Source organism: Pecten maximus, chromosome 9 (assembly GCF_902652985.1).
Source record: "Pecten maximus chromosome 9, xPecMax1.1, whole genome shotgun sequence".
In the NCBI taxonomy this organism is placed as follows: domain Eukaryota; kingdom Metazoa; phylum Mollusca; class Bivalvia; order Pectinida; family Pectinidae; genus Pecten; species Pecten maximus.
This window is the reverse complement of record NC_047023.1, coordinates 19,702,799-19,717,267: the sequence shown is the minus strand read 5'-3', so window position 1 is coordinate 19,717,267 and position 14,469 is coordinate 19,702,799. Positions and strand designations below refer to the sequence as shown.

The 14,469-nt window shown below is 37.0% G+C and overlaps 1 protein-coding gene across 1 annotated transcript; it reads left to right on the top strand.

Annotated features, from left to right (window-relative positions):
* Positions 1 to 1,266: 1,266 nt before the first annotated feature.
* On the top strand, positions 1,267 to 12,986 carry LOC117334359 (vacuolar protein sorting-associated protein 45-like). Its single transcript, XM_033893936.1, is given in 15 exon segments — positions 1,267 to 1,407; positions 2,705 to 2,897; positions 3,245 to 3,324; positions 3,740 to 3,808; positions 3,924 to 4,061; positions 4,615 to 4,725; positions 7,697 to 7,831; positions 8,297 to 8,407; positions 8,728 to 8,784; positions 8,786 to 8,896; positions 9,374 to 9,532; positions 9,708 to 9,815; positions 10,055 to 10,176; positions 10,823 to 10,954; positions 11,436 to 12,986. Coding segments are annotated over 15 exon segments (1,695 nt in total). The 5' UTR covers positions 1,267 to 1,314; the 3' UTR covers positions 11,512 to 12,986.
* Positions 12,987 to 14,469: the final 1,483 nt, after the last annotated feature.

Genomic DNA, 14,469 nt, shown 5'->3' with positions numbered 1-14,469 from the left:
GCAGTATGACATTACTGGATATTTCCACCGCATCACTTACTGAAGCCTGAAGATTTTCCCAGAATTGATTTGTATGAAAGGAAGAACGGTACACAGTCCCAATGAGTATGCTTTTTTCGGGAAGATAAATTTGGAGCCATAATATTTCAGTGTCGGGACGTTCTAGATCAACTATCCTGCTAACTTTCAAAACCTCGTTTACATATACTAAAATCCCCCCTCCCGCACAATTTCTATCAAGTCTAAAAGGGTGGTGGAAGCCATCCAGTAATAACTCGCTGCTTGGGACTTCAACATCAAGATGAGTTTCAGTAAGACATATTACGTCATATTCACCTGCTATATTTTCAATATATTCAAGTTTGTTTCTCACACTTCTAATATTTAAATGAAAAACAGAAAGTTCACCTTCTACAGGCCCTGGATTTGACTCAATATCCATATGCTGTAATAATAGTAATATCAAAATAAGCAAAAAATAGTTATTGCTCATATATGTTTTACGATAATTTTTCAACAAATTTACACATACCGCTATAGTGCTTTTTAAGACGTTAGTTAAAAAGACAAATATTTTAAAATGGAAGAAAACAGAACATAATCGAAAAATCATATATCTGTATGCTTACCCTGTGACCCATAAAATCATTACCCATTATCAAAGATCGAATGATTTGGTATGGGTATACATGTATCAGGGTGACCTACGGAAGATATTGCATTGACTAAGTGTACATGAATCCAGCAGAAGAAAAGGAACAAAATATGAAGATACAAACACCAAATATACAAAAGTATACATGTATCTGCATGGTGCATCATGCTATAGGATGTATATATAACTGACCGAGGGGTAACTGTGGTCAGAAACATAACCTTCTGTGATTCTAGATAAATAAGACAACCTGTACATAGATGACAAATTTGAAAAATGATTTAAACGTGACATAGATTACAGACAGCATGTACATTCTACAGTAAGTAAATAATTCTGCATGCATTTCTGCATGTTAATTTCATGCTGAACCGAACTTTTTCATTACAATAAAAACAGCGAAAAGGCAACTAAAATCATTCAAAACACTATCATTAAATGTATGCAAAGGAAAAGAGAGAAAGAAAAAAGGAATAGATAGGTACAAGAATAAAATTTCAGACACTTTTTCTGACTATTCTCAAATCTTCGTTGCGTTTCGTCTGATATGCATTTCTATTCCGATAAATTAATCCGGAAGCTATGGCAAGTTACTTCCGTTTTTAAGTCAACAACACCTAACAGTCGTGGAAGTGGAAGTAAACACTCAAAACATCATAATGAACGTGATACTTGCCGTAAAGCAGTATATCAGTAAGATGATTGACGAAAGTGGCCCAGGAATGAAAGTCCTACTAATGGACAAAGAGACCGTAAGCATTTTAAAGCATTACAACACGAAACCGATACGTGAAACGTCAGAATACCAGCTGAATATGACCACCGGCGATCACCTGATGATCACCCGGTGCACAGGCGCTTGTACATGTATCTGGTGCTGTAGGTCTATTTAACAGCCCGAATTGAATGCAATTTATGTATACATATCTATGATATGTCTATCAAAGTCTATGTATATCGTGAATTCTGAATACTGGAAATAGTATAAAGGCCTAATTATGGATGATGAATTTAATCGGGTTGTAATTACTAGATACACAATGAACAAGCAGTGCCCAGTTTCAAGTTTTAGTCACACAACTTCCAATAATCTACAGGATCTGATTTAGTTTCTATTGGTATGAAAATATGTGTTTGAATATTGGTGATCAATAGAGCCATATATACATTGTATATAAAATTAGCCTGAGTTTCCACTAGCCCTGACACCATGTCTGGTGTGGGGCCAGAGGGCACTACTATATGAAAAAGTGGAATTATCCGACCACGTTTGGTGTGGCTCAGATTTTGTTGCAAATACAATAAAATCAGGTATGACATAACACTACTCCAACAATGTTAGAGGTTTTACACGGCAAGATACTTTTGACAGGCGCTGTCGCAGTCGGCAAAATCATATCCGATAGAAAAAGAGCCGACAGCGGCCTCTTCTGTTATAGGAGTAGACATAACACCTACTTTACATAAAGGGATGAACGAGATATTTATTTATCCCAAAACACCCATTTAGTTCCACATAGTTGTTACATTATCGATTTACTCTAGTCAAAATTTCATACTTGACTTGATGCCCCCTTCCTTCAAATCTTATAAGAAGCACACATAAAACAAAAAATTACATTTTGTGAAAAACTCAACATAATTGTATGTTCATAAACAATCTAAAACAACAGTAGATAAAGTATTACAAAATTATCCACCTGAAATATTCCAGATTGCACCACAGAGCTTTTAGAGTTTTAAAATTTTCTGGGTAACCTTATATATATATAATTAACTTCATATCTTTGGCATTCGCATTTCAATGGCTGATTGCCTTTGGCACTGTCGCACATCTACTCAGACTGCACAAGAAAAGACCAGGCTCTGAGATTTTCATCAAGAACCTCACTTTCATTCCCTGGACTGAAAGCAGTTTTCATGGCAAAAGGATTTTTCCTTATTTTTTCTGTGAGATTTTCATCAAAGACCTCACATTCATTCCCTAGACTGAAAAGCAGTTTTCATGGCAAAAGGATGTTCCTTACTTTTTCTGTTTTTATCTTTCAGACCAGTATTGTGAGTATGGTGTATGCCCAGTCAGAAATTCTACAAAAGGAGGTTTACTTGTTTGAGAGGATAGACTCTGCAAGAGAGACCATGAAGCATCTAAAGTGTATATGCTTCCTCAGACCAACGAGAGATAATGTAGAATTTCTAGCACAGGAACTTAGATTGCCTAAATACGGTCTTTATTATATATGTAAGTTAATTTTAATATCATTGTGTATTACACTTAGGCATACCTGATATTTCATATTGTGATGATTATTTAGATTGGAATATATGATCATTACTATTTCACTCCAACAATAGACAGGTATTGGAGGTCTTGTAAATTATCAGAAAAATCAAGCACTGAAATCATTTTTTATTAGAATATAGTTCAAAATTATCTCAATTCAATGGTACAAAGAAAGTTATCGATCATTTGAAGGAAAGATATACAAGAATATACATAAACTTAGAATTGTTTTGTTATATAATTAACTTAAAGACTGACAATGTGTAGGTTATAACAGTTATTATATTTGAATTTTTATGGACCAGATTTCAGCAATGTGATCAGTAAACAGGATGTGAAAGTTCTGGCAGAGGCGGATGATCAGGAAGTAGTACGGGAAGTCCAGGTTAGAAAAACTCTCTTCATCAATCTCATTGTTCATTCTATACCACCCACAATGATGTTTAGTGCTCTGAGTGAACTGGATTCAGAGTATCCATCTTTCCATCTGTCTGCAGAATGAGGTTTCTCTAATAAAAGTAACACACGCCAAAATATTTATTAATCTTGCATTGGTATACATTATCATTATATTAGTTGTCTGCTTTTTTGCTGATGATTTATGGCATGATTTTTCATTTTGAAGATTTCTGGGATTTGATATAATTATAAGCTCCAATCATTTTCTGTCATCAAATTATATGTACGAGTAGGGTGTAGCAAAGTAATCTTTGACATTCAGTAAAATTTAAAACTTGTATATTCATTCATTAAGGATTAGCAATGTTGGACTTGATGTCATTGATATCTTTCTTTTTCAGGAGTTTTTTGGTGATTTCATAGCTGTTAATCCACATCTCTTTACAATGAACATTCTTGGCTGTAGTCAGGTAAATTATTTTCTTTTTTTAATGTCATAACAAAATTTTGTTTCAACGTAATTCATGTAAGATGTTGAACTGTGTTGTAAACAGCCAGTGTAACTGATATGTTGTGTCCTTGCAGGCCCTTAATTGGTCCCCTACAGCCCTCACTAGGACCACCCAGGGGTTGACATCTGTGTTGTTGTCCCTGAAGAAATGTCCTATGATTCGTTACCAGAACTCCTCTGAAATGGCCCGCAGATTGGCAGAGAACATTAGGGTAAGCAACAAATGCAAGAGGCCAATGTCTTTGATAAATAGCCTGTTTTTACTAATTTCATAATCTTATACGGATAAGTCCCTAAATCCCTTTAGGAAGGAGAGTAATTTTAAACACATAAACCTTTATTTGTCCTTATTGGCTTGGTCTCCTCTCCCTTGATGGGACCACAATCCTGTGCACGCAATGTTTATGTTATGATGAGGCCACATGGAAACAGGATAATCTAAACTCAATTATTTACCTGGTAATGATGTTTAGAACAATCGTAATTTGTTTTATTTATCTTCTCACCAGACACTGAATTCTGAAGAATATTTAGGACAAGCTTGATATCAGACCTTTAACTTGCAATTATCCTTGTTATAATTTTTTTTACACTCTTAATACCTTCACTTAATACCTTCACTTAATAGTTTCATCTTTAATAGAATTCATACATAGACAGTATCAGCATGAATATTTTAGGTCATGAACTCTTGAAAATGTGTTTTAGATGCTACCCAAATGCTCCTCTGTAAATAAAACATGGATGATTTTATTTCTGTTTTAGAGTACAATTAGCAAGGAGGCAGCATTATTTGAGTTCAGGAAGACTGATGTAGCTCCTGTGTTACTGATCCTAGACAGACGTGACGACCCCGTCACTCCCTTACTTAATCAGGTATACATAGTGTATCACTGTCTAGACGTGACGACCCCGTCACTCCCTTACTTAATCAGGTATACATAGTGTATCACTGTCTAGACGTGACGACCCCGTCACTCCCTTACTTAATCAGGTATACATAGTGTATCACTGTCTAGACGTGACGACCCCGTCACTCCCTTACTTAATCAGGTATACATAGTGTATCGCTGTCTAGACGTGACGACCCTGTCACTCCCTTACTTAATCAGGTATACATAGTGTATCGCTGTCTAGACGTGACGACCCTGTCACTGCCATACTTAATCAGGTATACATAGTGTATCACTGTCTAAACGTGACGACCCCATCACTCCCTTACTTAATTAGGTATACATAGTGTATCGCTGTCTAGACGTGACGACCCCGTCACTCCCTTACTTAATCAGGTATACATAGTGTATCACTGTCTAGACATGACGACCCCGTCACTCCCTTACTTAATCAGGTATACATAGTGTATCACTGTCTAGACGTGATGACCCCATCACTCCCTTACTTAATCAGGTATACATAGTGTATCACTGTCTAGACGTGACGACCCCGTCACTCCCTTACTTAATCAGGTATACATAGTGTATCACTGTCTAGACGTGACGACCCCATCACTCCCTTACTTAATCAGGTATACATAATGTATCACTGTCTAGACGTGACGTGACGACCCCATCACTCCCTTACTTAATCAGGTATACATAGTGTATCACTGTCTAGACGTGACGACCCCATCACTCCCTTACTTAATCAGGTATACATAGTGTATCACTGTCTAGACGTGACGTGACAACCCTGTCACTCACTTACTTAATCAGGTAAACATAGTGTATCACTGTCTAGACGTGACGACCCCGTCACTCCCTTACTTAATCAGGTATACATAGTGTATCACTGTCTAGACCTGACGTGACAACCCTGTCACTCACTTACTTAATCAGGTAAACATAGTGTATCACTGTCTAGACGTGACGACCCCGTCACTCCCTTACTTAATCAGGTATACATAGTGTATCACTGTCTAGACGTGACGACCCTGTCACTCCCTTACTTAATCAGGTATACATAGTGTAACGCTGTCTTGACGTGACGACCCTGTCACATCCTTACTTAATCAGGTATACATAGTGTATCACTGTCTAGACATGACGACCCCGTCACTCCCTTACTTAATCAGGTATACATAGTGTATCACTGTCTAGACGTGATGACCCTGTCACTCCCTTACTTAATCAGGTATACATAGTGTATCACTGTCTAGACGTGACGTGACGACCCTGTCACTCACTTACTTAATCAGGTATACATAGTGTATCGCTGTCTAGACATGACGTGACGACTCTGTCACTCACTTACTTAATCAGGTATACATAGTGTATCACTGTCTAGACGTGACAACCCTGTCACTCCCTTACTTAATCAGGTATACATAGTGTATCACTGTCTAGACGTGACAACCCCGTCACTCCCTTACTAAATCAGGTATACATAGTGTATCGCTGTCTAGACATGACGTGACGACCCCGTCACTCCCCTACTTAATCAGGTATACATAGTGTATCAATGTCTAGATGTGACGACCCTGTCACACCCTTGTTTAATCAGGTATACATAGTGTATCGCTGTCTAGACGTGACGTGACGACCCTGTCACTCCCTTACTTAATCAGGTATACATAGTGTATCACCGTCTAGACGTGACGACCCTGTCACACCCTTACTAAACCAGGTATACATAGTGTATCACTGTCTAGACGTGACGACCCTGTCACACCCTTACTTAATCAGGTATACATAGTGTATCACTGTCTAGACGTGACGACCCCGTCACTCCCTTACTTAATCAGGTATACATAGTGTATCACCGTCTAGACGTGACGACCCTGTCACACCCTTACTAAATCAGGTATACATAGTGTATCACTGTCTAGACGTGACGACCCTGTCACACCCTTACTTAATCAGGTATACATAGTGTATCACTGTCTAGACGTGACGACCCCGTCACTCCCTTACTTAATCAGGTATACATAGTGTATCACTGTCTAGACGTGACGACCCCGTCACTCCCTTACTTAATCAGGTATACATAGTGTATCACCGTCTAGACGTGACGACCCTGTCACACCCTTACTAAATCAGGTATACATAGTGTATCACTAACTAGACGTGACGACCCTGTCACTCCCTTACTTTATCAGGCATACATAGTGTATCACTGTCTAGACGTGATGACCCCGTCACTCCCTTACTTTATCAGGCATACATAGTGTATCACTGTCTAGACGTGACGACCCCGTCACTCCCTTACTTTATCAGGCATACATAGTGTATCACTGTCTAGACGTGACGACCCCGTCACTCCCTTACTTTATCAGGCATACATAGTGTATCACTGTCTAGACGTGACGACCCCGTCACTCCCTTACTTAATCAGGTATACATAGTGTATCACTGTCTAGACGTGACGACCCCGTCACTCCCTTACTTAATCAGGTATACATAGTGTATCACTGTCTAGACGTGACAACCCCGTCACTCCTTTACTTAATCAGGTATACATAGCGTATTGCTGTCTAGATGTGACGACCCCGTCACTCCCTTACTTAATTAGGCATATATACTTTATGTATCACTTCTTGTCAACTAAATTAATTTTTTTCCCTGTTTCCTTGTTGGAAATGCTTGTTTTGGAATTATTTTAGGTAAATAGGTCAAAGGTCTTATTCACTACTACTTTTGATAGAAAATGTTTACATGTATTTATAATCAATACCTAGAGTCCCATTGGATGGATTGATCTGTGCAGATCACCATTTCACAGTAATTCTGAGGAGACAGCCAGGCCACAATGCGTCACAATGTGTCAGTGAAGAGGGGGTGTAATATTATATGTTAATTTATACCTACAAAGTAGATCGTTGGGAATTTATATTTTCCTTTGTCCATTACAGTGGACATATCAAGCTATGGTCCATGAGTTATTGGGTATCAACAATAACCGAATCAACCTGTCACACATACCAGGCGTCACCAAAGATTTACAGGAAGTCGTCCTCTCTGCTGAACACGATGAATTTTATGCAAATGTAAGTTAGTTGCTTCACTTTTATTTCAAGGTGGTTTGTGTACCACATGCTAACATCTTTTCAATTTTTTTCTCAGAAAGTATTCAGTAAAATTACACACATCCGAAATTTCAGGCTTGTTCATTTACATTAAGTCAGACTTAAAGGGATTTTTAAGAATCGAAAAAAAAAATCAACATGGATCTATTTATTGAAATCACAACCTTTAAAGCATTCACTGGATTCTTCATCTAGCTGTCCATATCCTATCCTATGTGTAAGTATCTTCATATAACATATATGAATGTACTGTACAAGGAAATATTTTACCAATCTTTTACTGCCTTGTTTATTGATTGAACAGATATTGTCACACTTTTCTCAAACAAGAAGTACATGTATTAAGTTGTCAAGTAGCCTTCTTTAGCCAGATAATCAGGTGTGAGGGAGTGGTTCCAGTTTGCAGCTTTCTGTCTCTGTTTTCAGAATATGTACAATAATTTTGGAGAAATAGGAACAAACATCAAAGACTTGATGGAAGAATTCCAGAAAAAATCCAAAAGTCAAGCCAAGGTGGAATCTATAGCTGACATGAAGGTATAACTTGTATACATATTGTTATTTGTTTGTCATTGTGCATTTAAACACAGTTGAAGTGGTACTTACTACATCCATCTGGAAACTGAACAAAAAGAATGAATTGTCTTCTTTATGATAGTAAAGAAAACCTTGGAATTAAATTGCTCCTCAGAATTCTGCTGTTTACGATTCCAAAGAGGTTTGTTTGAAAAATGTATACATGGTAGCAGAGTAGCATACAAAGCTAGATAAAACTATTTCATCTCACACATGGCTTATTTTTGGAACTATATAGATAAAATTATTCTGCTTAAATCCTAGTTGATTTTCTACTTCAGGCTTTTATAGAAACGTACCCCCAGTTCAAAAAGATGTCTGGTGCTGTAGCTAAACACTGTGACGGTGGTGGGGGAGTTGTCCCGACTCGTCAGTAAGATCAATCTACTAGAGGTGTCCGAAACAGAGCAGGAACTGGCATGTCAGGGAGACCACTCCGCTTGTCTACAGGTTAGAGGTCGCACGAGCTGGCTTACTGGGACACATGGATAAATCATTTTGTTTACTTAAGCTTGACACTTTCAGATATAAGAGCTGCATACATTGTATCAATATAGGCCTTAGAAGTCTTAATGGATAATCACCAAAAAGCAACCTCAGACTAGCTATATTCAAGGCCTGTCTACTATCCAGTAAGGTTTATTATTGAGAATGTGCACTTGTATACTTTAGTGGTACCTGGGTTAAAATTGTCGACTCTTTCAAAAGTAAGATAAAAGACAGAAAATTTCTAGATTTTTAATGAGCATACATTGTTTTCAACCTGAACAAAGAATTAGATTATTTCAGAAGTGTTGAAATGTTTTGTTTTTACACTAATTATTGACCAACATGTCTGATATAGTCAGCATCAAATGATATCAATATATATATAGGGGTTATTTACATATACACAGATCACTTATTTTATACTGGTTTGTTTTGTAGAAAATCAAGGGTTTACTTAGTGGAGACAAGACACCACAACTAGATATGTTACGTCTCGTGATGTTGTATGCCCTGCGCTACGAGAGTCACAGTAACAATGACGTCTCAGGTTTGGTGGAAGTCCTACGCAGGAAAGGTCTCAGCGAAAAACACAGAATGGTGCGTGGAATTTAGAAAAAAAGATCAAACAAAATACTGTGAAACAGTTTGTAAGAAAATCATTTTACTAATTTCCTTAAATATACCCAGGATCTTCAATTTTACTGATTATGAAAATAGATATGACTTCATTTTGAAGTGGGAGATGAACGAGGATACATTTCTATTCCAACAGATGGTTCATGCAGTATTACAGTATGGTGGACGGAAAGCTCGTGGCAGTGATTTGTTTGGTAATCAGGACCCAGTCGCCATTACCAAGAGGTTCCTTAAAGGTTTAAAGGTAAATTCCATCAGTGTAGTTGTTCACAGATATGTTTGTTGTAGTTGAGTAAGATATCATTATGATTTTAAATAACATTTGTATGTTTATTTACTTTTAATTTTGCATATCTTCCACTCTTTCATCATTAGCAGTTAAAGATGTGTTTATAGAAAGTAGCCAGATCAGATATGATGTGAAAAATACAGGCCCTAAGAAAGGAAAAGTGAGTTTTACTGAGTACATGTTTAAATTTTCAGGGAGTGGAGAATGTTTACACACAACATAAACCCCTAATGTACAGTATCATTGACCAGCTTATCAAGGGCAAGCTCAAGGAGGGTGCCTATCCTTATTTGGGCACAGGTCAATTAAGAGATAAGTATGTATATCAGAAACTACACTAATGGTTGTTATTGTGATTATAAGGTCATTTGTATACATTTTGTTTCTTAAATTATTGGTAAATTAATAAGCAGTTTAAATTCTAGCTTTGACACATGGCCCCACACTATAATATGTGTATTTGTTAACCCTTTATTTCTTATCTAATCTTGGGGCAGTGATGGAATTGAAGCTTATCTGCATTCCTTTTAGGATATTATGGTGGTTGTAATAGCTGTAGTACTGGTTGTCTCCCTTTATTTCTATTTTTGTGACATTAATGAAGCTTATCTGCCCCTTTTCAGACCCCTGGATTTTGTGATATTTATGATAGCCATAGTTGTTGCCCCTTTAGATTATCTACCCCCTTTTTTCAGGCCCCAGGGTATAGTGTGTCTCCCATTCAGTTTATCTGACACTTTTTTTTCTAGGCCTGAAGATATTATCATATTTATGACAGCCGTAATTGTCTCCCCTTTAGATTATCTATCCTTTATTTCAGGCCCCAGGATATTGTGGTATTTATGATAGCCGTAGTTGTCTCCCCTTTATATTATCTACCCTTTATTTCAGGCCCCAGGATATTGTGGTATTTATGATAGCCGTAATTGTCTCCCCTTTATATTATCTACCCTTTATTTCAGGCCCCAGGATATTGTAGTATTTATGATAGGTGGCGCTACATATGAAGAGGCACTGGCAGTCCATACCCTGAACAGATCAAGCCCTGGGGTGAGGATTGTTCTAGGAGGAACCACAGTACACAACTTTAAAAGGTACATGGATTTCAAAAGCTGTTATTGAAGCTATGACCATTTTAAAGAAAACGTTGTGTGCTAATAAAATTATTAGTAATTGGTTGGAATTAATAGTCTGTAAAGCGTTATATGATATCTCTCTGAAGTCAATATAGATCTAGCTTTTTTAAGTTCATTGTACAGGGCATCCAGTAGGATCAAAATCTCAAGAGTCAGTGACTCAGTGTATCAAACATCAAATTCTCAAGGGCCTTGGAATACGATTCTGTGGAAAAACTACTTCCACAATCCGATACCTCTAGTTCATATGTATAGCAGCCCATATTTCATTATCTGGCTCCGTGTATACACTCTAGTAATACTACCAGTATACATACTGCTTACACAAACCCCTATCTACTTTTCCACCATCTGTATTGTATGTATGATCCAGTTGACTGGTACTTGACCTATATCATCTACTATATAATAACTTCTTGTTTAAAACTTTATGTTACAGCTTTTTAGATGAAATAGCACAAGCTGTCGGAGGCCAGCCATCGAGTCGATCAGAAGGAAGGTCGAGGCAGTGGTGATCAAGTGATGTCCTTATTAGATGTTGATCAGAACGAAGGTTGAACAGTGGTGATCCTGTCATTTCCTCATCGTTATGAAATGTCAGTTCGTAGGAATGTGGAAACACTGGTGATAGATTACCGGTTATGTGATTTCCTTTAAAAAAGAAATCTTTTCAACAAGTACATTTTGTTATGAGATACATGTCAGTCCTTGATATGTATTATATTCCTAGTCAGAAGGTAATCTGTATCATTTGAGAGGCCTGAGAGATTCATACACTTTACATTGATAGGGATACGCCTATGTGAAGTCTTTGAAACTTCTACACAGGATGAAATGATTGAATATAAAGAGAATCACAAGGAAACATTATTCCATTATTATTTCACAAATCTAAAAGACTAACATACCACTCTCTGGTATTTAACTGTGTACTGGGGCACTTTTTTATCATGCTTAACAGTGGTTTGACCAGATGTTCATTTGTTTTTTTTAGAGGTAGTTTAAACTGATGTTTTGATATATCAACAATATTTCCTTGTATGGCACCAATCGTAGAGTCCAGCAGGCTTTGAAATTTTGAATTTAAAATTCAATTATCCAGTAATTTCTCATAAAAAGGTCTAGGTGTGGAATTGTACTGTAGTTTACAGCTTTCATCCAGGTACCTAGACATACATCAAGGGAGACAACTGACTAGGGTCATATGGAATGTTTTTGGAGGTAAATGACGGTTGTTAAGATTGCTGTTGTCATCTTGTGTTGTTCAATAGGACCATGAATGGGTTGCTATAGTAATATGATGTTTCTATCGTCAGAGGTCAGTGGCTATTTAATGCCTGTTACATCTGTCACCTTCTTATAATATACCTACAGATGATAATTTGAGGTCTCATGGCTCATTGGTGTTAGACTTTGTTAATGGGAGTATTGTAGAGGAATTGACCTTGGTTGCTATAGTAACTGGGTAACTCAGTGTCTCATTGGTGTTAGACCGTGTTTAGGGGAGTATTGTAGAGGAACTGACCTTGGTTGCTATAGTAACTGGGTAACAGTTGGTTAGTGTGGCACATTGGTGTTAGACTTTGTTTAGGGGAGTATTGTAGAGGAACTGACCTTGGTTGCTATAGTAACTGGGTAACAGTTGGTTAGTGTGGCACATTGGTGTTAGACTTTGTTTAGGGGAGTATTGTAGAGGAACTGACCTTGGTTGATATAGTAACTGGGTTACTCAGTTGGTTAGTGTGGCACATTGGTGTTAGACTTTATTTAGGGGAGTATTGTTAAGGTTAGAGGCATTTTTATATGGATCTGCATTTTCCCTTTCCTGTTAAATTATTAATATCATAACATATTTTAGTTATACAGGTAAATTTGATTTCTTTTAAACTTTCACAAACAGTTATATGTTTTGTTTATTATATTCAATTTGAAGGATCCAAACAAAAAAAGTACTAATACACTTGTCACTATATACAGCTATATATTGGACTTTGTGATTGATTCTCTTTAACTCATGTAGTTATACATTTGTGCTTACAAAATACAGGTAAACAAATGCTCACCTGTGTAGTAAATACTGTGTACTTACTTTACATATAAGTTATTTTATGTAGTTGGTTCTATAGAGGGTCAGTGCAATATATTTACTTGGTGACTAAGACAGACTCACATTTAGATATAGGCCTAGTACACTGGGGATAGATACACAGGTTATTGTAGATAGGCCACATTCATTTCTAACTTATATTGTATCAGTCATGATACTAACACAGGTACGTGGAATTTGATTTGTATGAAAATGATACCATGGTAATATGTGAGTGAAAATTATACTATGGTGAAATGTGAGAGAAGATAATACTATGGTGAAATGTGAGAGAAAATAATACTATGGTGAAATGTGGGTGAAAGTTATACTATGGTGAAAATGTGGGTGAAAGTTATACTATGGTGAAATGTGGGTGAAAGTTATACTATGGTGAAATGTGGGTGAAAAATATACTATGGTGAAATGTGGGTGAAAAATATACTATGGTGAAATGTGGGTGAAAAATATACCATGGTGAAATGTGAGAGAAAATTATACAATGGTGAAATGTGAGAGAAAATAATACTATGGTGAAATGTGAGCGAAAGTTAAACTTTTGTGAAATGGACGTGAATATTGGACGTGTACTATATGATGAAATGTGTGCAAGTGAATTAGTAACATTGAATCTAGTGAGAGGAGTCCTGTTTACAGTGTACATTTGTAGTATATATAATGTGATTATATGGATGTGACTCATCCCATCGTATTTAATATCCTTTTGGTCACACATACATACGTCATTGGTTTAGATAACTTAAATACTGTGTGTACATTGCTATGTGGGAGAAATCAAACTAGGATTATTTGTCAATTTGTTATGGTTGTATGTTTTTATTTATACTTTTTGCAGATTTTCCGGTCTTTTGTGAATAATATATAAAGATATTGTATGATCTACAGCATGGTGATATATAAAACACTAGGTATAATTCACTACTGTTACTACTAGCATACTGATGCTGAGAGTGGTAGATTAAACATGGACTACAAGGCACATGTCATATATGTTGTGGCATCAGCATGTCAAATTGACATTCGTTGTGACTATTTTCTAGAGATTTAAGCGATTTTTTAGGGGCTGCAATTCTTAGTTGGTCTGAGCGTCGGCCACATACCGGTAAACCTCGGGTGATGGTCCAATGTGCGGGGTTCGATGCTCCCTACCTCTGACAATTTGTGTTTATGGGGAAGCTGATAAACAGGCCAGTCTGTGCTGTTATGGTTGTGTCTTTAGAAAAGACACTTTACCCTTATTGCTCTGGAGAGCATGTGACAGGTCTCTCGTATGTTGTTAGGTGTGAGGTAGTCACCAACTACTACATGGAGATCCTGTCTCAAAATGACCCTGACTGTTCACAGGTTGATTAACCTAGCAAACAAA